Source organism: Trichoderma reesei (genome assembly GCF_000167675.1).
Source record: "Trichoderma reesei QM6a unplaced genomic scaffold TRIREscaffold_7, whole genome shotgun sequence".
Taxonomy (NCBI): Eukaryota; Fungi; Ascomycota; class Sordariomycetes; order Hypocreales; family Hypocreaceae; genus Trichoderma; species Trichoderma reesei.
In genome coordinates, this window is record NW_006711154.1 from 495,020 (window position 1) to 518,927 (window position 23,908).

Sequence of the window (23,908 nt, forward strand, 5' to 3'; positions counted from 1 at the left end):
CGCTAACGAAGGCCCAGAAGTGATCCGTCCCCTTGAGCTCGCAGAGCAGAGAAAGAAGATAATAATTAAAGTTAAAACGACCTGGCTGCAGCCGCCCCTCTGCAGAGGCGGAAGAGATTGGCTCCGGGGGCGCTGCTTTTGCGCGTTGTGTCAGATTCGTTTCGGACTATGGACGGGGGGTTGAGCTAGTTCAACTGGACCCTGTCGGGGGAGCAAAAGCTGGGGGTGTTAGCTTGGGATGAAGGTTCGCTTCTGGCAGCTTCCGGGCCCTTGTTTTGTCTATTAACCTTTGCCCTGTCGCTTGTTGTCTAGCAAGGGGGGAAAGTGTACGGCGCTTGAGGCCCGGGTCCGTCCATTTGGGGGGGTTTGCTGGACGTGGTGAAGCGAAGAAACGGATCCTCATGGAGCCGCCAATGGCTGTTTGTCCCACGTTGCGGTGGCCCCTGGGGGGCTTATTGTCTCTTCACTTATACCGACTTGGGCAACCCTCCACTGGCCGGACCATACAGGCAACCTCACTCCCACCCAGCTGGCTCTGGGATATAAGACTGTCGAAACGCGCTGCTTGGAGATTTGTTTCCCTTTCCCTTCTTGATCTCCATCGTTCCGCTCCGATCCGTCTCTCATTCACTTTCTTTCATCTCGTGGGTTGTCAAAAAGCCGCTGGCCTGCTTTTGCTGGTATACCCTTCGTTTATTCCATTCTCTTCGCTTGACTCGATTTTGACTACACCACTTTCCACTCTTTTCGATCCTTTTTTTGTGTAATTCTTCCGCACGGCTGGACCACTTGGTTTAACACCTGACGAGACCGACATCAAAAGAAATCAACGAAAGAGACGAAGAAACAATATCCAAGATGCCTTCCTTCAAAGCTGCTGTTGTTTCCCTGCTGGCTGCTACTGCTGCCGCTCTTCCCTCAGTGCCCAAGTTCTCTGAACGACAACTGGAGTACCATGCTGTTGCCAAGAGGCAGAATGCTGCTGCCCAGGCTCTGGGCCTCGGAGACTTTGATATTCTCCAATTGTAAGCGTTCCACTACAGTTCCAAATCTCTTTATAAGTCAACAAGTAGACTAACAAGCTCTCGCAGTGCCCTGACTCTGGAGAATCTCGAAGAGTCCTTCTACCGTGAGGGCTTCGCCAAGTTTCCCGCCTCCGACTTCAAGGCTCTGGGTCTGAGCGATGACCAGATCACGGATCTCCAGAACATTGGCTTCACAGAAGGCGAGCACGTCATCCTTCTCCAGTCCTCGCTGGCACAGAACGGCGTCAAGCCCGTCCAGCGTTGCACTTACGACTTTGGCTTCACGACTGCTGCGGCCATGGTCCAAACTGCCGCCATTCTCGAGAACGTTGGCATCTCAGCCTACCTCGGCGCCGCTCCCCTGCTGGCCTCTCCCGCCATCCTCGGCGTTGCCGGCTCGATCCTCACCATCGAGGCTCGCCACCAGAGCTCCATCCGTGTCTTCAGCGGCGAGAAGGCCGTGCCCCAGGCCTTTGACGCCCCCCTCGGCCCCAAGGCCGTCTTCTCCCTCGCTGCGCCCTTCATCAAGTCCTGCCCCAGCGACTCCAACATCAAGCTCACCGCTTTCCCCACCCTCAAGCTGGCCAACCCCAGCGATCCCACCACCGTCAACTCCGTCGTGAAGCTGCAGTCTGACGCTGCCGCCGGCGCCAAGTTCTGCGCCTTTACCTCTGGCGGCGTCGTCCCTGGCGGCACCAAGTTCACCCCCTTCTCCGCCACCGACGGCTGCACGATTCCCGAGGGTGTTGCCGGCATTACGTATCTGTCTCTCTCCAGCGCCGGGCCCCTGACGGGTGCTCTCACCGATGACATTACCCTCGCCGGCCCCATTGCCATTACTGTTTCATAGAGGAGGAAATGGATCGGTGATTTCCGGGACGGGGGAGGTTATCGGGGGTTTGTAACAAGGAAACGAAAAGAGGAGGAAAACTTCGAGTCAACGATTTATTTAATACATACAACTTCTATCTTCTTCTTCTTCTTCAACAATACTTTATTTTTCTCATGAATACGTTTGCTTCAAGTCAAAAGTGAATCTTCATACAGCAACATCATGAGGTAATTCTCCTCTTGGGGAATTCTGTTACAATAGATGATGTCTTCAGCGAATTGACGGATATAATCTAGTGTAGCGTCTTGCTCACATAGGATACAATGCGACATAAACCTGGCTCTCCATCTCCAACCTTCTTTCTTAGCCTAGTACCTGAGACAGACACTCAGAGCTTATTCTGATTCAAAATCTCTCCGGAAGCCTGCATGTGAAACATCCGTGGTGGCACTGACTTGTTTCTACCCCGTTCAAATGCCTTGTGCTGCTTGAATCAGAGAAACTGCAGGAATTGTGTCATTGTTCCACATATTGAACTTTTCGTCTTCTTGCTATTTTCTAAGTTTCTTTTGTTATATATGGTTATGTACGGAGTGCCGAGGTGGGGGGATAGGCTGAGGTTCTAGAAACCCTCCGGACCTCAGGAAAGCCCCTGAACAAGCCTCGATGCCTCCCCACCCCTACAAACATCCTCATGACCATTCCCAAGGTGACATCAGATACCACGAAGTGCTACCTGCGAGTAAACACGCTGATGGCTTGCCATCTAAGCTTCTTGGTTTGCACATACTCTCCCTCAACCCCTAAACTTTCGCCCTTCGGAAACTTCCTACCCCAACCCCAGCCCCCCATCCCCAACAGCTGCGTCTCTCCCCTTCTGGCTCCAAGCTCACAAAGAACATGCCATCGGCTATGAGTATAAAAACTTTTTAATGCCCGCCCTCCCCTTCCCTCGCAGAATCTTTTCGTTGCACAAACCGCCCTGAAATCGAGACATGAACGAACTGGGAGCACCGTCCAGAAGTATTAGTAAGTCTCTTGTCCCATCGAATCCCCCAAGAATACCTTCAACTCTATGGTGTAACTGTTTGTGGATGATCGTGGATATGTAACGCGGTGTAGGGTGGTATCTAAAGAAGCTATCCATCACATTGCAAACTGCTTCAAGTTTTTGTGGTTGATAAATTATTTGATTGCTTCCAGCGGTCTGCGAAGCGCTCAACGTTGCGTCCTTAAAATGGTCGGGCGTTGATGTAGTCTTGGGCTTTTGTCCAGGCAGCCTTCTCCTTTGCCGGGAGTGAGTTCACATCAAGCGTCTGCACGCCCTGGTTGAGGGCGCTGACGAAGTCGACGGCGATACGCAAGTCTTCTGGGAGTGCCTCGGACAGGGGAACAAAGGTGCTTGGGAACGTTTGCAGCCGAGCAGCTCGCGCTTCCTTGCTATCTTCGGCGTCGTCTTCATCGAAAAAGGTCAGGGCCGCAATGCCCAGTCCAATGTGCGGCTCTTGCGAGAAAGGTAGCCTGGACGCGGTTAGCCATCACATACCATTCAGATTCGACAAGAGGGTTGGGTCTCATACCTTTGGCTGATTTCCAGCTGGTCGTTCCTTTCGCGCTGGCACTGGCCGTACATGAACATGGATGCGACAATGGCCTCGATCAAGTCTCGATCAGCCTCGCGCACCGTGGTAGACAGAGCGCGGAAGCCCAGCAGACTCTTGTTCAGAGGACCGGTGTATCCGAACACCTGGTGCCTCAGCCTCAGCAGTGAGGCACATTGGCTGATAAGGATGACGCTTGCCTTGTCCTCGTCGGTTCCCTTGCGGGGCATACCAGGGGCACCCTCACGGTACTTGCCGCTCAGAAGCCCAAATCGAAGCAGCTCAAACGCCAACAGAGCAGCCTCATCGATGCCCGGTACTGTTTCCTCCATGGCATCCCTTATGGCAAGAAGAGTGGTTGCCAAGGCATTACCCCAGTTGGTCAGTTTGTGGGAATCGTCAACATAGCCCCTGAGGTGGAGGAATCGCCAGATGGCGACTGATACCACCATATCGGTGCTGTCGATACCGCGGATGGGCTTTCCTCTGCAAATAGTCTTCTCCACAAAGTCCTGTTTCGCCAGCGCAAGCACCTCTAGGTATATGGGACCGGCGAAGTCCGCAGGGAAGAATCGGCGCAAATCCTGCTCTTTGACGTCCCAGGTTCCCACTATTTGCGAGGGAGGCGGTTGAGCAGAGCGGTGGTTCAAGGTGTACGAGTATTTGGGATCGAACCAAACCTTCATGGTGATGTCCTTGTGGCCAATTCCTCGGTGGACCCGGGGTATGACAAGGCCGAACGTCTGCTCCTTGATGGGAAGAATTTGACTCGTCACCAGCTTCTTGTATTCATCCGAAGCGTTGCCATCCAGAGTCGGGAACACAATAATCTGACCGTGCGTTATACTGTTCAGAATACGAGCCCCAATAAGCCCCGTGTTGAGGTAGTGAAACAGTTCTGCCGGCATCTGGAGGCCGAGATACTCGTGGTTGTCCTTTGTGAGACGGTCAAAGTCGTTAACCTTGACTTCGCCGCTTTCGCTGATGTAGATGAAATGATGGACAGCCATCCTAGCCTTGCGATACTTGTCCAGCCAGTTGGGGTCCTGCGCCTGCAAGATGTCGTTGAAAGATGCGCAGGCGTTAACCACGGCCTTCTCCGACGTCCGAAGAATGTTTACGGCATCCATAATGGTAAACGGATTCGGATACATCGCTGTGTCCTGCAGTGGCGGGAATGGAGCCAGAAACGAGGTGCCTGTCATGAGCATGGCGTCGACGAACATGGGCTCACTAACCCCCAGCACGCGCATGACTTTCTTCTTGGATATGGCTGTCACTGTTCCGGCCATGAAGTCAATGTTTCGAATGACGGAATCCTGGATGGGGTACAGAAGCAGCTCCTGGGGGCCCATGACACCAGCGCACTGGTCCGAGTTGATCATCTCGAAGTAGGCAAGCTTTCCAAGTGTTAGACATTATCGCACACCGCACTGGGTCTTGGATGCAAGGCGAACCTGAGCGCAAGCGTTATAGGGAGGCACCAAAAAGTGCAACCCCCTCTCCTTCAGGATACTCTGAAGTAGCGGATACAGATTCTGGATCAGAAAAGCACCTTTTTCATAGCCAAGTTAGTGAGCCTGTCCCAGCTACAGTCAAAGGCAAGGCGAAGACCCGAGAGGGGAGGACATACCAGGGTTGGCTCCAAAGGCAGCGACGGCCTGTTCAGCCTCCGTCTGCGAATAAAGCCCCCATGCCTCATCTGTCTTCTGGTTCGCAGCTCTACCGCGTCTGAGAGTGACCTCGTCTTGTCCAACAATGGACTGGCCGTTGAAGATGAAAAAGGGGGTGATTCTGAACTTGTCCCACAAGTCAAGGTTCTGGCGAATATGGACTTGAATACCCGTCAAGCCGCCGAGTGCGGAAAGCAGGGGCTCGTGAGCAGGCTCGGTGTCTAGAAGGAGGCTCAAGTAGTACGAGGCATCGACGGCGATGGAGCAATCTTCGAGCTCGGCAATCTCATGTGTGCTAATTGACAGGCAATCAGTATCCGTCGTTCGGTACTTGGTGGGAGAAAGATCACGTACTTTGCCTGGCTATTGATCCAGGAATCCTCCACAAGGACTGTGACAAAAGTAAGTTAGTTTGGAGTGCTCCGGAAAATGTCTATCAACAGCCAGAATGGCACGAGTATGGGCATGTGACTCCCGCCGCCGCAGCGTCTCGAGAGAAGCATCGAATGCCACTGAGCAGGAGTTCAAGTTGCCAATTGGGCTGGCAAGAAGCTTCAAACAGCGAACTGTCATGGAGTCTCGACCGTACTCCCTTGGCGAGAACCATGATGGCTCCAAAGAGAGTGGCAGGCCAGTTCGAGAATGACATGTGGCGCAACAGCAGTCACGCGCAGGCGACGGGAGTGTTTCGCTGGGCTTGAGAGTGGCTCTGTGAAGGCTAAGAAGAACTTACAAGGCATCTTGGACAAGTCTTCTCGCAAAGAACGGGCGTATGGCTGTCGGTTTCGGTATGCGACTCGGAATGGCGGGGGTAGATGAGCTGTTCTGAAACGAGGCTGAACACCCGCGGTTGTCAAACGGACAGAAACGTGGGAACCAGAGCGAGCTCTGGAAACGTGCGGCTGAGTTGCGAGGAACAATCGGGCGTCGTCGACAGGCTCTTGAGAGTGTTGGACAGAGGGCAAAAATCGAGATCGAAGCGATTTGTCGTCTACCAGCGCGCAACCGGAGGTTGGTGGCGAAGAAACGAGGAAACCCAAACAAGGATCGTTGGAGAAAAAGCAAGCAGGACGCTGGCGACGAGAGGCTGCGGTAACGCTTAGCCACAGCAGGCCTTTTCCCCCCTTCCCGTGAGAGAGACAAACAGAGAGACAGGCGGTTAGAGAGGCAGCGAGACGGACAGACGATGACGTCCCCAGCAGCCGCGCCCGAGAAGGAATCGATGGATGAGTTCGGTATTCAGCCCTGCGTGAGGGAAAGCAGAGCTGGTTCAAGGAGGAATCGGAAGCGAGTCAATCAGGCAAGGTGCGGCAATGGGTACAGTGTTGAGTTGGGTTCTGCACGGTAGCATTGCAGAGGTAAGCGCCCAGTGTTTGTGTCTACTGGGGGCCATTTGGGGGGCGCTTTCCCCCCTGATCCACAGTGTTTGTGGCGCTTCATATGGGGTCCAGTAGGCACTACCTTGCCCAAACAACCAAAGAACATGTGCGAAACATAGAGAGACAGAAGCTGGGTTGTGGCTTGGTAAAGCAGCTTGATGTACGCCTTCGACTTGGCTTCTTGTTTGAAAAACCAATGGCACAATGAAGTTGTACCTTCTGGAGGACTTGAGCGTCTACCTTGTGTTTCTCAATGCCCCCTTTGGTTGCCCAGATGCTCCTCGTCTTTTGAAGTCCGTCCAGCCTGGACCTTTGACCCTACAGGGGAGCTCTCCAGTTACTAGCGGGAAGCCCCGAGCTGTGTCGACCCCGCTACATGTTCCTACAGCACAGGGCAGCCATTCCAGGCTGATGGCGGGGTCTGACCTTATCACAGTAGAGCAGCCTCGGAACAGCACCCGACCATGCTTGGAATTGTCCAGTGAGATTATACTTCAACCTGGGCTTGTCATAGGTAATATACCCCCAACTACGACTCGCTTTCTTCATGCTCTTTGCTATTGCAATCTCACTCTAGTAAAACTCTCCCCCATTAGGACGTTCAACAACACATCATGGCCGTCACGGCAGACATCCCCATCATCGACATATCAGGAGACCAAGCCGCCGTGGCCCAGCAGCTCGTCGACGCCGCTCACGAGCACGGCTTCATCTACATCAGAAACCTCGGGGCTGACATTTCCCCCGACAGCATCGATGGAGCTTTTGCATTGGTACGGCTTCCTGAAAGCTTTTGGACGAAAACATGAAGAAACTTTTACTGACCGTTGTCCTATATTCCTTCACAAGTAGTCCAAGAAGCTGTTTGATGCTCCCCTCGCTGAAAAACAGGCGTGCACCATCCAGACCAACAATCGCGGCTGGTCTGGCATGCACTCGGAGACTCTAGATCCCAAACATCAAAAGGTACACTTAACCAAATCTTGGTAACAATCATGGAGAGAGTTGACTGACGGTATCGTGCCCTCATCCCACCAGGTCGGAGACTTCAAAGAGTGAGCTCAACCTTATTCCTGCCACTGCGCGGACATATATCCCATAATGTTCTACTGACAATGATACAGAGCTTTCAACTTTGGCGAATTCGTCAATGGCAAGGCCCAACAGCCTCTCCCACCCACCATCGCCGGCGACGAGCCCCAAATCAGCGCCTTTGCAGACTCTTGTCACAAGCTCTGTCGGAAGCTGCTACACCTCCTGGGAATTGGCCTCGGAGTGAGTTCGCGCCAATAACTAATTATATTCTTGACGCATCTTGAAACTGACTCATGCCCATCAGGTCGGTGACTTCTTCTCCTCAGCACACAGCACAAACGGCGAATCCAGCTCCATCCTGCGCCTCCTCCGCTACCCACCCCCCGAGCAAACTTCCCGCTCCAGCGACGACGTCCGAGCCGGCGCCCACTCCGACTACGGCTCCATCACCCTGCTCTTCCGCCTCAAAGGCCAGGCTGGCCTGGAACTGCAAAAGAAGGACGGCTCATGGGCGCCAGTCCCCGTCTGCCCGCCGGGCTCAGAAAACGATCCCAGCCCCCCTATTCTCATCAACATCGGCGACTTGCTGTCTTACTGGACGAATGGGCTTTTCAGGAGCACCGTTCATAGGGTAGTCTTCCCTTCGGAGGATGGAGGAAGCAAGGTTGAGGGCGAGACGAGCGCGGGACCGCGGTACTCTATTGCTTTCTTTTGCCATCCGCGGGGAGCGGTGCCGCTGGAGCCGGTGCCGAGCGATAGGGTGAGGAATTATGTTCCGGATGCGAGCGCACCGAATGAGAATCCGTATGCGGAGAGGAAGGTTATGACGGCGAGTGAGCATCTGTTTATGAGATTGAAGGCTAGCTATGGGACGTTGTATGATGAGAAGAAGGATACGTAAGGGTTATATATTGATAAAATCTAGAAGTTGGATATCTCTCATAAACGCCAAATGTTTGATGGTTGTAACCGAAATATGTTCTCATACCAACCCAGAGTACCAACGCCGCCAAGGATCATGAAAACCATCGTAATATTTCTTCGTAGTCTCTGCGTCCTCAAATATGGCGAGGTGATGCAGAACTCGCCAGTCAAAGACGCTTATCCATTCCCGTCTCTCTTCCGAGATGCTTTCGCGGACATCTTCCAGTTTCGAAAGTAGAGCCTTCGTTTCTGCCTCTTTGTTAACCGTATCGACAAACAGAATCTTGTTACGACCCGTTTGACTGTTTGCCAGCGGGCAAGTATCCACTGCGTCGTTTTGGATCCAGGCTTCGGCGTCTCTGATGATATTCGCAAGTCCATGTGCCCGGAATAGGGGCTCCACATCCTTGAGATCCGAGAAGTAGTTGGGGAGTAAGATGAGACGATCGGTCAGCTGGCATTCAAGGCCAGCATACTTACATTGGTCCTTCGGTTGCTGGGATGTCTGATCTAGATGCTTGTCTTCAGCATCGCTTTTGCGCTGCCCGCGATGTGTGCAGGGTGAAGGCGGGGTATCATTATCGCTGTCAGCCTCGTCTTCACCCTCGCTATCTGCTATGATGATAGCACTGTCGTGTAATGGCGGAAGAGAAGATGACGACTCCAACAGCTGCTCGACAGCAAGCTCAACACTTGTAGAGCCCCCCTTCTGCTTCTGACACTGCGCAGACCCGGAATCGACTGTTGGATTCTCGTCATCGGGCAGACGAACGGCAGGGGCTGGCGCTAACGTCCGCAGCTGTTGCGTACATGTAGAATTACCATCAATTTCCCCCAAGGGACGCCGTTTTGGCGACTCGGACTCAAGCTCGGGTCCCAGTAAAAATGGCTTCGACTCATTATGCCCATAATCCATGCGGGATTTCTTTGCTGGGGGGAACAGAGCCGCCGAAAATGCAGGCCGCTTCGGTTTGTGAGTATCAGACAGGCCGGCTTTCGACAGATCTGTGACGGGAGATGGCTGTGAAGCAGCCAGTTTATGGGGAGGCGGAGGCATCGCATCTACCGAGCCTACCGATCGTTCCAGAAAGCCGTCGGTAAGATGTCTGATCAGCGGCTGGGAACCCGAAGAGTTATGAGAGGCTCGTCTCGGCGACGGGGTTGGCATGGTCGTTGCCGTCAACTGCGTAGCAGCGTCAACGGCCAGTCCCCTTGGATCAGCCTGCTCCAGCCTGGCGATCCACGCAAGGTTCTCCTGGCTGTCTTCTACGTCGCGGGCAGATGTGGCGCCCTCGGCAATCTTCTGTAGCTCGTCAAAGGACAGCACATCAGAGAAATCCCGGTCGAAGTGAATCTTGGCGACAGACGGAAACCGTAAGCTCCACCAGTTAGTGCTAGATGCTCTTTCAAAGCTGAAGCATCGCATATCGAACACGGGCGGATTTGTGAATGCCATGGCCATCGCTACTGGCTGGGCTCCGGCGGCGTGCTTCACCTTGGTGTCGACATTCTCCTCCACAGGCACTGAATTCGGGTTCGCATAGAGTAGGAATGACTTGAGCATGGTCTCGTTGAGCTCAACGACATTGACGGCAGTAAACTCCGGAATTGCATTCCATCGCTTGACTTCCTCCCTGTTGTCAAGGCAGCCAACATAGAAGTGCGTCCACTTGAGATTGTCGATACTGTATGACCTCGCCTTGGCCGCATCGAATCCGGCCCCGACTACGGCGAAATCACCAACCTCACCAAAGCGGCCGATGTAGTCCTTTTTGAGCTTGATGCAGCGGTTTGTGAATGGCTGCGCATCATTCTCAAAGTTGAAATAGGGCTGGTCTGCCTTGAGAACTAAGCCTTCGCCCCTTTCTCTGATAACTTTGGCAAATGCATTTCGCAAGTCTGAAGCTGCCATGGGGTGATTGGTGTTGATGAGTTGCCGCTGTACGAGTTCGGCTTGTCCTCTGTCGCAGTGAACGATCTTCTCCAATAACCTGAACCGTTCAGAGTGCCGAGTGTTTAGTAGTGATTGGCCGTCGAGAAGTAGGACATCATAGTAGACAATCATCAGGTGCTCATAGGACCTCGGACTGGTGCTATTAGGATACAGGTATCTTCCCATCGGCCATCGCAACTACAGAAGGGACTTACGGCGAATCTTGCTCTGTGTTCATGAACCAACCGCGACGGGTGACGTGTTTTCGAATATGATGAAAGGGTAGAATTTTCTTCTCCTGCAAGCACGATGTTAGCCATAAAATTGTCACATTCTTTTGACTATGCCGGCAGCTCACCAATTCGCTATATACTACCAGTTCACCTTCCAGTATGCACTCTGTCTTGACATGACATCTGGCGTTGCCTATCGCCAACGACTTCATGATGGCCCTGTATCACTGATCAGCTTCCGCTCTCTTGATGATACATCTTCAAATGTAATTACCCGATCAGCCCGGCTCTGTCTTCGGTGCTGTCTTTGCCGCTCTTGGAGAAGATTTGAATACCGCGTCTGCCCTTACTAACGTCGACATGGATTTGGCAGTATTCTCCATCCACCTTTGCTTCCACGCTCATCAAGCCCTTGCACATCTGGAGGCAATGCTTCATGCTGCGGGCCTTGTGCCATTGCTGTCTCCCTACCTTTACCGACAATTGTGGCTTGACAGAGGATAGAGACTTTCGATCAGCATATGACGTGCCAGGTCTCGGAGAGGGCATTTCTTCCTTGAGCCGCTGCAGAGTATTGATAGCGGTAGTAAAGTCTTCACGAACTTTCAGGATCAACGGTAACAGGGGATCAAAAGAGCGGTAGAGCGCATATTCATCGAAGACGAGAGGCTGGAAGTCCTTGAGAATCAGCCGCGTGAGCCACTTGGCTTCTTTCGCAGAGAGTCGCCTATATAATGCCTCTAAGCCTTCACGGCCTGGCGTTTCAACAAGACTGGCCTCTGAAGATCGTATCGATGGCGAGCTCCATTTGACCTTGGCCGCAACGGAATGCAGAGTCTCGTCAATCTCTTCGACAGTGACTTGAAGTCCTTCTGCAAGAGTTGGGTTCGGCTAGAAATGGATCAGATGCCCGTCTTCATTGTCGAGCCGGTTGAAGCATAGTGTAGCTTACAGTGACAGTCAAGATACGCTCTACACAATCGGCAAGATCCAAATCCAGGCCGGGTTGTTTATAAAGTGCGAGTTCCTTGAGTCGAGAGGCGCCGAGCATCAAGCTGCGTCCGATGAGCTTCTCAAGACCGTTTGCTCGTATACAGTACACCCTGTCCGTCCTCTTTTCGGGCAGCAGGGTGGACAACAACGCCGCAAGGTTGGTGTCCGACGCATTTATACGGCTGCAATGCCGAGAGCACCAGACAGCGACAGTTTTAGCAGTTGGCTTGCGATCTATTGCTCGTGCGTAGGATGCATCTAACAAGTCGCAGACCAGGGAGAACGGCAGCGGCATATCGTCGTGATGTCGACGCGTGACATGTCACAATATATCCTTCGATACCTTGTGCGCAAATGATAAATCAACGAGTAGAACGATCGGGCGAGTCGAAACGGTAGGAACAGCCAGCTGCTACCTCAGCTCCCCTTCGGGCGAGGCTGGATCGGCAAGGCTGTGAGACAAGCTCATCGGCTCGTAAATCTAGCAGATGGCCCCATGCAAAGAGAGAAGATGCCCGTGATCACGATCTGCATCTGGGGAAAATCAGCGCTTTGGGCAGCGCAATAGGACATCAGCTGCCGAGCGAGCGAGAGGGTGTGCGCGATCTCCACCCACATGGAAGCGACAGGCCAGAGGCGTGACAAGGATCTCGAGGCACGCGACGCGAGACTCACGGGAAGTCACATGAACGGCCTGCACGTGAGACGGGCTGCAGCCCTCCGACGCTCTGGGGAGAGCAGGCTGGTGGAGAAGGCAGAAAGCTTGTTCGAGGCGCGGGACCAGCGCAAAAGAAACGAGTCACAAAGCCGAGAGAAAGGCGGGCATGATCGTGACAATCTCGAAGGTTATTGCAGGAGATGCAGGGAAGTGCATGCGAAACACGGCAGCGCCGCGCGTCCAGGCTGGCGAGAGGATCATATTATTGCGCGGAGATTTGAGGCCTGTTCCAAGGTTGTTCCATGGCGAGAACAAGCACAAAACTGCCGGGCTGTTGTTATGCGGCCATCGAGCGGCGAGCAGATGCTTCGTACTAGTACCGATCATGGAGCAGTGAGCGGTACGTCATTGCCGGTACAGTGTACTCCGAGATTGCTACCGGCGACATCCAGGGCCATCCCATCGGCTGTTCCAAGGGTGTCGACAGAACAGCCGGCGAAGCGGGCAGAGTGAGGTGCTCATGTACAGGGCCAATCGAGCCACTAAACGTGGGAGCTTAGCGGGCATGATGGTGAGCTTACCCGCTAACGCCCAGTGGCACAAGCGCCTCAAGCACCACCTGGGCACCTCACGGCTGCGCCCCCCACCCCGCCAGCCCCTGAGAGCAACCACCACACCTCAGTCGATCCACTGCAGATGCACCACTTTGGGCGGGTTTGGCGGCTTCGGGTTCCAGCGTGCAAGTCAGTTGACGCCTCCGCAAGGGAGCCCGATTGTCTGACCTTGGGCGAGTACAAGTACGACTATGTATGCATCCGAGCGGCTATATGGAACCTGGACGAAGAGGTCTGAGGTAAGGTAGTGACAAAGGAAGGACGACCTGGACATCATTTGCAGCCTCTTCTTCTGTGACTTACATTCCACGACTTGTGCCACCGTGACACCGGTACCCTTGGATTCATCGTGCAGCCACGGTCTGGTATCACAGACGCATCTCCGACAGGGCTCAACTCTCACCAGGGCTGCGACACGACACTCTGCGGTTCCGCTTCTCGCCAACGAATCTCGCCTGGCCTTTTGTTGAGACACAGCTTTGGGTTTCCCCCCTCTTGGCCGAGGGCAGCAGAAGCGGATCTCTTGAGCCAGCGTCATCAGCAAGGGAACAACAAACCCCCTCACCTCTCTCTCTCTCTTTCTTGGGCATCCAAAGCGCCGCCAGCCCGCCAGCAAATCCATCACCTGTTCGCCCTTTCGTCGACCCGCATACATAATACGACTTCCCTGTGTTTACACACGATCAGGCCCAGCCTCTGTTTACTTTACCTCACACATACCTACCTACCTACCTACATATACCTTACTATCGCCCACCGCCACATCTGCTGGGGGACCCGACGACTAGAGCCACCAAGCACGCCAGCCTAGCTGCAGACAGCACCAGCACCGCCGTCTGTTGACAAAAAGGCTCCCGGTCCACGTCGACGAAGCACCCCCTGTCGCGTCCCCGGGCTTCTTTCTGGGTAAGGCGACCCCGGCTGCTCGCTGGCCGTCCAATCGACGGGCCTCCCTTGAAACGAAACGGCACCCACAGCGCCCAGTCCTCGCATCTGCCCCCCAAAGGACTGGACAAGGACTGGACAAGGCCTGGCCAGGGCTCCGCAGCCGGTGCGATTATGAGAGCGGGAGCGTCCGATTTTCCTTCTCCTTATCAGCATCGGCTGCCCCATGAGCGGCCTGCACCTTGGAATCTGCATCGTCGACCGCAGCGCTCGCCCTCTCCTCGATGAATACCAGCTGCTAAGCCAGGACCACCACAGAGCGCTCCTTGTCCGAGTAGCCGTCGTCTTCGTTCACTATCGGTGCCTCAGGGCTCCAGCCACTCATTTCGACACCCGCCGTCCCGTTGATGGCAGCCGTTCTCTTCCTCTGCTCCAAGTAGTCGTCCTGTCTTTACGAGCCCGCATCAACCTGCCGACATATCTGGTCATGGCCTCGCAGCAGCAGCAGCACGAGATCCGCCTTCGCTCGTCTGCGGCCGGCAGCCCTGTGCCCGAGTCCAGGTCCGCCGCACGCGCCAGGACGGCCACCTTCGCTTCCTCCTCCTCCTCCCCTGGCATCTCACGATCGCACAGTGCGTCCAGTACCTCGTCCGTCTTTGACGACTCGGCGCACGCAATGCCTCCGCCACCTCTTCCCCGGAGCGATTCCTTCACGCGCGGTCGCTCCCGCGCCTCCCCCTCCGTCTCCCGCCACAAGAACCGCCTCTCGCTTACGCTCCCGGTCGCCCTGCCGCTGGGCGATGGCCCGAGGCTGGCCGATTCACCGGCCATCATGACGGCGTCCGCCATTACCGCCTCGTCGGTCCCGCAGACGCCATTGGAGACTCCTGCCAGCATCGCAGCCTCGCCTTCGAATACAAACGAATTCATCATAGCAATTGCGGCCCAGGAGCGGCGAGTCTTGGAATTGAAGGAAGAGCTCGCACAGGCCGAGACGGAATTGGCACGGCTGAAGAAGCAATGGGCATCCGAAGAGGTCTACCGCAAGCGGAGCGACAGCTACAGAAGCGACCCCTTCGGCAACTCACAGGCCGGCATTGATGACGATGCATTGGTGGCATCACGACGCAGCGTCGAATTGGATCGTCGGAAGCACATTCTCCAGGGCCAGGGCCAGACCACTCCGGCACAGGCCCGTCGCAAGGTTATCCGTGGCGGACACGCCCGCACCCTCTCCCTGCTCTCTCCCGTCCGGACGGAGAGCGTCTTCTCCCTTAACGAAGCCACACAAGCAGATCCGATCACGCTCCCGTCCGTGGAACAAAGAGTGGCCCAACTCACCGACCCAACCCTGGCGAAGCGATCCTCCTGGCAGCCGCGATCACAGCAGAGCGTCGCATCCGTTGTTGGCGTCCCCTCCATCGTCGAAGACTTTAAGCTAGGATTCCGCGCCTTCGTGGAGGACATTCGCCAGATTACCGTGGGAGACGAACCGGTGACGGGCCAGTCGCAGAGGACCATGTCGACCGCCATCGCCAATGCTCGTGAGCAAGATACGAGTAAGCCGAACCATGCCACCACCCACGCTAGGACCAGCAGTAATGAAGGTTCCAGTACGGCCGCGCCGACCACATCCCAAGCTAACAGAACCCCCGAGCTGAAGCCAAAGACTGGGACTGGGAGAGGGAAAAATTACTCCTGGACACCGCTTGGTTTCGACTCTGTTGACGACTCTGACTGGCTCAACTGGGATTCGCCCGTCTCCACCAAGTCTGCCCGCTGGAGTGGTTCTACCGTTAATAGCAGTGGCATTGATGACATTCCCGAGAAGGAGGACGAGGAGGATGCCAAACCGTAAGGGATTGCCGGTGCTTCCATGGACTCTGTGCAGAAATGGATCGGCTAACTTGCTATCGTCTAGGGCGAGGAAAGCCGATGCATCTATTCTTTCTCCGGCGCTTGAGGATCTACTTCCTAGCGTGGTTCATCATCTATCCCCACGCAACCTCAAGAGGACGGCCACCAACCTGATGGACGAGTGGGAAAAGTCGCTGGTGGCTCCCGAGGCCCGGAACAAGGAGACGACCGCCTAGAGCAGGCTCATTACGCGGCTTCCATCTCCTTGCTTCACAAAATACTATAAGTTCTTTGCACCCAGCCTGTGCACACGTCCCTGCAGGGACACACGATACTCACACCAACGAAGAGGCTTGCTTCTTCATAGCAATGGCACAGCGACAAGCGGCCACAAGAAGTCGGTACATCTCACAACCACAATCTTCGACGATTTGGATGAGAGGGGAAAAAAAAAAAAGACCTTGAAGAGAGATGGTACCGCAAGTTGTTATAGAGATTGTCTGGAAAGCATGCCTGTTTTGTCCTTTGGTGGTTTTATCTTGCTTTTCGCTTTTACTTTTCTTCTTCCCACAACTGTTCCAGATGAGGATTGTCGGGATAACGATGGCAATGAAACATGACGCATGATGAGAGAGACAGAGAGTGAGAGAATTCTCGCAGATTTACAAAAAATGAAAGAAGGCAACATACAAAATTGCTCGTATTCATCGTGAACCATTGTCAGCATAGTCAAGTTGTAGATGGGTTACTTACTTGAAAGGACATGGATCGAGGTATGCTTTTCAACACCATCACGCCACTTCCAGATCCCACCGTCAACAAGAGAAAGGACGATATATCCATCTATCCAATGCCGCTATAGAGTAGTATATAAAGATTGTCACAACTTAAAGCCGCCACCACTATTTACAAGTCAAACATATCCCAACATCCAACATCTCTCCCCCCCCCCCCCCCCTCTCTTCCTCACCACCAACATCATCGCCACACCCCCTCACTTCCCCTTCCTCCCCCCCTTCTCCTTATCCCTCCCATCCCCAAACCCAGCCTTGACAAGCCCATCCCTCGCAACGCCATTAATCAAAGCAAACCTCCTCGGCCCCAGCTTCACCCCGCCATACCACCTACTCACCACAACCATGCCATCCCACACCTCCATCAGCTGCAGCAGATGCAACAGCCTGCCCCCCGCCGCGTCCTCCCCGTCGTCGTCGCAATCCGAGTAACTCGTCGCCCCCGGCCCGCGGATCCTCCACGCGCTAATGTTGTGCGTGGCCGCCCTGATCCGTCGATCCGACCACAGGAGGTGCTGCAGGAAGAGCTTCGCCTGCGCCGGCGACGAAACGCGCGCCACGTGCGCGACAAACGTCGACTTGTTCTCCACGACAACATCCGAGACGGTCCAGGGGGGAGGTTCCATGGAGGCGAAATCAATCTGCTCTGCGCCGCCGCCGCTGAGCGCCCTCTCGCCTCGAGCCGCATTCACACCTTCTTCACCACCACCACCGGGCTCCTCGTTATCATCATCATGCTGCTGCTGCTCTTGGCGAAGTAATTCCTCCCGCTCCCGCTCCTCCTCAATCCTCCTCGAAAACTCCTCCACCGCATCAAACAGGCACACGCTCCCCGGCTGGAACACCGTCCCCAGAGCTTCCCTAAAGACTCCCAGGTCCCTCGCTCCAGCGCCCCTCTTGCCCCCCGAGCTGTGCTGCGTGCCCACCACCGTCGGCGGCTCGGCGGGATACGAATGCGGGAATTGGAGCCTTAGCGATGAGGCTTCTTCGCCGGGCAGCTGGAGGATGTATGTCGTTGATGCGCTGTCGTCTTGGTCCTCGGACAGGGAGAGGCAGCCCTCGCCGTAGATGGAGTTGAGAGCTTCTACCTCATCGCGGAGGTCTTCGGACATTGTTGGAATTGAGACTGAAGTCAACGGGATATGAAACGACTGTTTCTTAATTGTTCTGGAAGCCGGACGCACTCATCAAGTATTAACCTATGAGATGGTGATATTCATCCGATACAGGTGTGTGGCTCAATTGATGATTTTCGCACAGTGCTGTCCGAGGTCATCATACCCCAGTCGCACTGTATTCTCAATGAACTACAGTGGTCACAGCCATGTCTTGCTTGACACGTTCGAGAAGAAACCGGGATAAATTGTCAAAGGATCAATAAAGAAGCATAAGCTTATCGGCATTAAGCCAGTACAAGATTAGGCGGCGGCTCACAGTCTTCCGGCTGTCTTCTACCCTCCTGCATTTCCGACTTGTATAACAGTACTCCAGGGCCCAAGCTGCACCAAACATTTATACGCGCAACATCTACAAAACAACCGAAGAGAAACAAATACATCGAGGCATCCCCTTACTCGTCAGCAACCGATGCAAACTTGTCCAGCATCTCTTGTTGGATAGCCTCGTACTAAAAGGACACAGACATTAGCAGCGGTTTCAACAACGGACGACTTTGCGAATCGCAGCAAGCCTAGCACGAACCTTCTTGACAATGACGTCCTCGCCCTCGGTGGGCACCTCAAACTTGAGCTGACGCAGCTTGGCCTGCAGGTCGCTCGTCGACTCGCGGACCTTTGCCCAGCTCTGGCCCTGAGCAATGGCCTTTTGCGCTTCATCGTAAAAGCCAATCATGAGCTTCATCATCCACTCCGTCTTCCAGAGCGGGCAGAACTGGTCGTAGTCGGAGTAACCGTTCTGCTGCAGGAAATCTTCCTTGACGAGGACGGCAAGATCAAGCGTAATCTTGTCGTTGTCGGACAGCGCGCTCTTGCCGACCAGCTGCACGACCTGATCCAGCTCTTCCGAATCGGAAATCAACTGCTTGACGCGCTCGCGCAGCCTGGGGAAATCGGGGTTGTTCTGCTCGTACCACTTGTCGAGTGCATTGGTATACTTGCTGTAGGAGACGCTAGTGTTGATTGAAGGGAAGTGCTTTCGCTGAGCGAGCTTCTTGTCCAGACCCCAGAAGACCTGGACAATGTTGAGCGTGGAGGTGGTGACGGGGTCGGAAAAGTCACCGCCGGGAGGGCTGACGGCACCGACGATGCTGACACTGCCGCTCCGCTCGGGCGATCCCAGAGTCTGGGCTCGGCCGGCTCGCTCGTAGAAGGAAGCGAGCTTGGCACCCAGGTAGGCGGGGAAACCCTGATCAGCAGGCATTTCTCCCAAACGACCAGAGATTTCACGCAACGCCTCGGCCCATCGAGAAGACGAATCAGCCATCATGGCGACGTTGAGGCCCTGGTCACGGAAGTATTCGGCCACCGTAATGCCGGTGTAGATGGAGGCCTCACGAGCAGCGACGGGCATGTTGGAGGTGTTGGCGATGAGGCAGGTTCGCTTCATGATGGGTTCTTTGCGGCCGTCGACGTCAATGGTGAGCTCGGGGAAGTCCTTCAGAACTTCGGCCATTTCGTTGCCACGTTCGCCGCAGCCAACGTACACGATGATGTCGCTGTTGGAGAACTTGGACACGGACTGACTAATGACAGTCTTGCCGCAGCCGAAAGCACCGGGGATGGCAACGGTACCACCCTGAACACTGGGGAAGAGGGCATCCAGAACTCGCTGGCCGACGACGAAGGGCTGATCGGCGGTCAAGCGCTCGGAGGTGGGACGGGGAACTCGGACGGGCCAGCTCTGCATCATGGGATACTCCGTCTTCTTGCCATCGAACTCGACCTCGAGAATCTTCTCGACGACAGTATATTCGCCCTTGGGGGCAATTCTCGTGATGACACCTCGCGCTCGCGGGGAGAACAAGATCTTGTGGACAGCCAAGAAGGAGTTTTCAAACACGGTTCCCCAGACATCGCCGCCAGAGATGTGGTCGCCAACCTTGAGCTGAGGGGTGAACTCCCACTTCTTTTCTCGATCGAGGGCCGGGACGGCAACACCGCGAGGGATATAGATGGACTTGGCCATCTTGGAGATGCTTTCGAGGGGTCGCTGGATACCGTCGTAGATGCTGTTGAGCAGGCCGGGGCCCAGTTCAACGGACAAGGGCTTGCCCGTTCGCGCAACAGGATCGCCAACCTTGACACCGGCTAAGGGAGCTTGATTAGTATGCATTCTTGTATCCTTCGCATCGGCCTCGCTACGTGTAAGGGATGAAGGAAAGAGAGCTCGTCGCCATACCGGTTTCCTCGTAGACCTGAATGGTGGCTTGGTCGCCATTGATTCGAATGACCTCACCGACGAGGTTGTCGTGACCAACTTTAACCTTTGGACTCGGTTAGCTCACTGGGGCGGGACAGCGTGGCTGAAGTAGGTTGCTTCCTCACCAGCTCGTACATGGCAACACCGATCATGTCTTCGGCGACAATGACGGGACTGCGGTCTAATTAGCCAAGGGGTTCATTGTGATGCCAGGTCTGTCGAGGTAGCCAACCCTGAGATGGAGTAGATCTTGCCTGCGCAAGCTTGTCAGCAACTCTGCCTCTCTATATACCGCTCGAGCATCGCATCCTTACCATAATGAACGGCATCGCCATCTGGCTGTGTCGTCTTCTGTGACGCCAATCAAGTCAGCTTCGTGAGTGATTGACGTAGCGGGGCATCAGCCTCGTCGTCTGCCCCCAGCTGGCCAACAGCTGCGGCTCGACTGTCTGCGCCAAGTGCCAGAGCCCGAGGCTGGTGACGGCGCTGAGAACCCGGCGGGCGACGGGGGATGGAGGGGCACATACAGAAGGCATCGTGCGAGATTGGGGAGGAGAGGCGTCGTCGTCGTCGTGCTCTGTGTCGGCAGAGGCAGGAGAAGCGTCGGGGGATGAGGGCGGAGGAGAGACAGATGCAGATGCAGGTGGAGAGTCGGGCAGAGGAAGCTCGACAGCAGTTGGAGGCAACAGCACAGGGCTCGGGGGTGGAGGCGATGATGTAGCGCTGCCAGTCCCACCAGCCCGGGCGAGCCCGCTAACATGGACAGAGCCCCCAAAACTGGCCCCCGAGGCGGCGGCGCCTCCAGCGGACGCAGCGGTGCCGTTAGCAGCTGGAGGGCCTGTGGCTGCACCCGCAGGCTGCTGGAGGCCAGGGGACCGGGCGCTGTCGCCCTCTCCCTCGCTCTCGCTGTCACTGCTGGCCTCGCCGTCGCTGGAGCCCTTGATGCTGCCCTCGCGAATCAGATCCAGCAGAGAAGGCCGCGCCTTGAGCCGTGGCCGCAGTCCCAGCATGCGGGCGTGATGCAAGCAAACATCAAAGGAAAGGGCCAACGACAGACGCGCGGCTGGTGTTGGGGAAAGCGGTTCCAATGAGGGAAGAAAGAGTGACGATTGCTGAGAACTGGGGCATTAATGGAATGGGATGGAGAAGGATAGGTGGGAATGACCTCAAATTTCAGGTTAGGTAGACTGCCTGGGCACGGTGAATACCTGGAGGTGCGGTACTGGTACATTCACAGCTGCCAGACAGCCGAGCGTTTCACAGGGAGCCACGAGTTTACCGGGTAGTGGTACGTCATCATTCACAGGACTCGGACCATGTCATATCGCAATAGACCGGACGTTGCTGAACTCCTGCGAGCAACTCCTGTGATTTCATTGCAGAACGATAATTGAGCAATTGAGCCGCAATTGCCTGTCAACGAATGCGAGCACTGTACTTTGGGCTATCGCTCGAATGCAGGCAAAAACATGCAATCAGGCGGTACAGCGACATCGTGCTCGTTCGCATCAGCGGCCTCCATTATTAGACTCCGGCTTCACCTTCTTTCATCTGGAATTCGCTGAAGCTTGGACAGTTTTCGCTCCAACGTTGTACACTCCAGCACGACCGGGATTCAACGACTTGGAATGAGCGGCATAGGGCAAACTCCAAGGCAAAAACGCAATGGTTGCATCCGAGGTGGTCTATGTACACTCAAGCACAGTCATCTGATTAACAGATGCGGCCTTCATGCCGAAGTCGCAGCCTTGGCCTTGAACTCGTTATACTTGGTCTCCAACTCATCCAGCAGATCCTTCCTCACGGCCAACGAGCTCAGCACCTTCATACCGGCCGACATGCCGCACTCGTGGTCGTGCTCCTGGTGGCCATGGCCGTGGTCGTGACCGTGGCCTCGCAGCTCGTCCGACGACCTCTTGCTGAGGTGAAGACCAGGCGAAACAACCACGCAGTTGTTCTCGCTGCGCGCAGCCCTCAGCTTGCAGAGCTCCAGCGTCTTGCACTCGCCAGTGCACGGCTCGACGCTCCATCCGCGGCTCTTGAGCGAGATGTACTTGTCGAACAAGTCCGAGCTCGATTCGAACAGGGCCGTCACATTATGCCAGAACGCGGGCGTCAGTTCGGCGCCGGGGTCGGTCACGGGGGGACTCAGCCTGGAGCCATACGTCTCCTTGGCGGAGTAGGACTTCTTCCACACGGGGCCAGTCGTCTGGAAGGCGGTGTCGGTCATGTCGGCAATGTACGTCGTGGTGTCGAGCACGGCAAACGTCTCCGGGTCGACGTCGTAGACGCGGAACGAGGGCATGCCCGAGGTGGGCGTCAGCGAGGGACAAATATACGACGTCATGACGGCGTGGGACGCGTCTCGGCTGTTGTAGTCGGAGTAGCTGATCTCGAAGTGGTCAACGTGCGTGTGGCCGAAGAACATGGCGGCAATGGTCGTCGAGTAGCGGTTGACGACCTGGTCGATGTAGTTGGAACCTGCGTGGAAGGCGTCGCCTTCGCCAGGAGGCATGTGTCCGATGATGTAGACTCTCTCGCCCGCCTTCTCTGCGGCGTCAAGCTCGTTAACGAGCCACTGAACCTGGCCATCGGGGTCCCGCTCAAGCTCCTCCTGATAGAGCCAAAAGTTCATGCGGTAGTAGAAGTTGGTGTTGAGGGAAATGATCCTCAGGTTGCCGCTGGGATACCTGGTCGAGTAGGCACCAATGCTTTGTATCTGAGATTCAGCCGCAACGCCCACCCAGCGCGTCCACTCGTCAGACAGCGCATCGTATACCCATTGCGAGGAGTTGCTGATGGACTTGGGAGGAAAGGCATTGGTGGGATTGGCCTCGTGGTTACCGGCCGTACCGTAGACAAGACCAAGGTACTGGCTCATGTGCCCGTAGGCGTCAGAGACTGTGGAGGAAAAGGAGAGGCATCAATGTTAGCCAGCCATGCCACAGTTATGCAACAGGTATCAGGAGGAAATGGGACCAACTCTGCTTCTCATTGTACGGCTGCGAAGTGTTCCAGATGGCATGGTCGACAATATCGCCCGTGAACAGGGTGAGGGCTGCATCCGGCACGGTCTCTTTGATGGCCTGATACATGCTCAATTCCAAGCTGAGGGGAGTGTCGCACTTGTGGTCTCCATTGGGGCCAGCAGGCGTGGTCGAAGTGCCAGGCTCGTCAGCATCGGTATAGGGTCTTCTCATGATGCATCGTCAGTCCCATCTCTTCGAATTCTCGCCGTAAGTCTTGCTGTTCAGCGTCGACTCACCTGCAGCAGATGGGCTTGGTGCAGTTTGTGGTAGAACCCGCCACATATAGAGGATCAATGTGGATGTCTGAGTATTGGACAACCTTGAGAGGCTTCTTCCCACTCGGCGCAGGACGACCAGTCTGTGGCTTTGGCGAAGGAAATGGTATCTTCCACTGAGGAACGGCTGGCTCAGGGCAGAGTCCGAGGAACGAGCCGCAAAACAGTTGCGATGTCGTGGAGCCGAGATCCATGTTCCGAATGGACTTGGCAATGATGGGACCCTCGAGCGCAATGGTGCCCTCACAGACATCGTCATCTTCGACCTGAGGACTTGCATTAGCCAGGACAATACATGTATGTATGAATGCAAGAGGAGCTTGTCCCTCTGTACTGACATTTGCAAGCTTGCAGACAGCAGTGGTCACGTCAACGAAGGCTCCGTCTCCGAAGACGGCAAGCCCCTTGAGAAGAACGAGAATGCCCTGAAGCCATCCATGTCAGTATCAAGCCTGCTGTAAAGGAGAGTTGGACGGTGATTCCAACCTGGCAGGCGGTGCAGGTAGCTGCATTCTTGATCTGATTCCAGATATCCTCCGCCAATCCCCTAGCCTCAAGCGCTCTCTCGAAGTGTGTGATGTCTCGCGGAGAGAGACTGCTATCCTCAGGAGAGCCCGCAGCCCGAGCGACCAAGCCCAGGGCCAGTAGTCGAAGCGCCGAGCTGGCACGCATTGTTGAGAATAGATGCGAACCTAGCCTGACTTAAGTTGATGGTAGGCGGGAATTCAGAGAGCATAGAACCGGAGAGTCCCCTTGGGCTAAGCCGAGGAGGGCTTCCATTCTATATATA

The 23,908-nt window shown here is 55.2% G+C and overlaps 8 protein-coding genes across 8 annotated transcripts; 4 read left to right on the plus strand and 4 right to left on the minus strand.

Moving 5' to 3' along the window:
• Positions 1–858: 858 nt before the first annotated feature.
• TRIREDRAFT_106378 (uncharacterized protein) lies at positions 859–1,875 on the plus strand (the record flags this gene model as incomplete). Its single annotated transcript, XM_006964440.1, has 2 exons — positions 859–1,025; positions 1,092–1,875. The coding sequence occupies 2 exons, from the start codon at positions 859–861 to the stop codon at positions 1,873–1,875; spliced, it is 951 nt and encodes a 316-aa protein (XP_006964502.1).
• Positions 1,876–4,564: 2,689 nt separating this feature from the next.
• TRIREDRAFT_33894 (uncharacterized protein) lies at positions 4,565–4,852 on the plus strand (the record flags this gene model as incomplete). Its single annotated transcript, XM_006964353.1, has 1 exon — positions 4,565–4,852. A coding segment is annotated over one exon (288 nt), but the record flags the coding sequence as incomplete, so codon positions are not given.
• A 2,272-nt stretch (positions 4,853–7,124) lies between these two features.
• Positions 7,125–8,446, plus strand: TRIREDRAFT_3506 (uncharacterized protein; the record flags this gene model as incomplete). The annotated part of the gene is made up of 5 exons (XM_006964318.1): positions 7,125–7,283; positions 7,363–7,476; positions 7,549–7,565; positions 7,635–7,785; positions 7,850–8,446. The coding sequence occupies 5 exons, from the start codon at positions 7,125–7,127 to the stop codon at positions 8,444–8,446; spliced, it is 1,038 nt and encodes a 345-aa protein (XP_006964380.1).
• An 81-nt stretch (positions 8,447–8,527) lies between these two features.
• Positions 8,528–11,993, minus strand: TRIREDRAFT_77086 (uncharacterized protein; the record flags this gene model as incomplete). Its single annotated transcript, XM_006964624.1, has 6 exons — positions 11,588–11,993; positions 11,449–11,526; positions 10,910–11,412; positions 10,734–10,854; positions 9,242–10,450; positions 8,528–9,073 (listed from the first exon to the last, which is right to left on the minus strand). The coding sequence occupies exons 1-6, from the start codon at positions 11,921–11,923 to the stop codon at positions 8,528–8,530; spliced, it is 2,793 nt and encodes a 930-aa protein (XP_006964686.1). The 5' UTR covers positions 11,924–11,993.
• A 2,468-nt stretch (positions 11,994–14,461) lies between these two features.
• Positions 14,462–15,878, plus strand: TRIREDRAFT_3508 (uncharacterized protein; the record flags this gene model as incomplete). Its single annotated transcript, XM_006964319.1, has 2 exons — positions 14,462–15,639; positions 15,707–15,878. 2 exons carry the CDS (start codon positions 14,462–14,464, stop codon positions 15,876–15,878), a joined length of 1,350 nt encoding a protein of 449 aa, XP_006964381.1.
• An 806-nt stretch (positions 15,879–16,684) lies between these two features.
• TRIREDRAFT_31812 (uncharacterized protein) lies at positions 16,685–17,548 on the minus strand (the record flags this gene model as incomplete). The annotated part of the gene is made up of 1 exon (XM_006964352.1): positions 16,685–17,548. A coding segment is annotated over one exon (864 nt), but the record flags the coding sequence as incomplete, so codon positions are not given.
• Positions 17,549–17,796: 248 nt separating this feature from the next.
• TRIREDRAFT_121367 (uncharacterized protein) lies at positions 17,797–20,841 on the minus strand. Its single transcript, XM_006964625.1, has 7 exons — positions 20,342–20,841; positions 20,129–20,165; positions 20,047–20,068; positions 19,940–19,988; positions 19,794–19,878; positions 18,138–19,702; positions 17,797–18,063 (listed from the first exon to the last, which is right to left on the minus strand). Exons 1-7 carry the CDS (start codon positions 20,822–20,824, stop codon positions 18,007–18,009), a joined length of 2,298 nt encoding a protein of 765 aa, XP_006964687.1. The 5' UTR covers positions 20,825–20,841; the 3' UTR covers positions 17,797–18,006.
• A 702-nt stretch (positions 20,842–21,543) lies between these two features.
• On the minus strand, positions 21,544–23,790 carry TRIREDRAFT_77093 (uncharacterized protein; the record flags this gene model as incomplete). Its single annotated transcript, XM_006964626.1, has 5 exons — positions 21,544–22,715; positions 22,798–23,009; positions 23,080–23,384; positions 23,457–23,543; positions 23,605–23,790. 5 exons carry the CDS (start codon positions 23,788–23,790, stop codon positions 21,544–21,546), a joined length of 1,962 nt encoding a protein of 653 aa, XP_006964688.1.
• Positions 23,791–23,908: the final 118 nt, after the last annotated feature.

Excerpts from the sequence above, each read along its gene's own strand:
- TRIREDRAFT_121367 (XM_006964625.1), bottom strand. The coding sequence starts at position 20,824 with ATGCTGGGACTGCGGCCACGGCTCAAGGCGCGGCCTTCTCTGCTGGAT. Across the intron at positions 20,166-20,341 it reads AATCTCGCACGATGCCTTCT|AAGACGACACAGCCAGATGG; the intron begins GTATGTGCCCCT and ends TTGGCGTCACAG. Across the intron at positions 20,069-20,128 it reads TGGCGATGCCGTTCATTATG|GCAAGATCTACTCCATCTCA; the intron begins GTAAGGATGCGA and ends AAGCTTGCGCAG.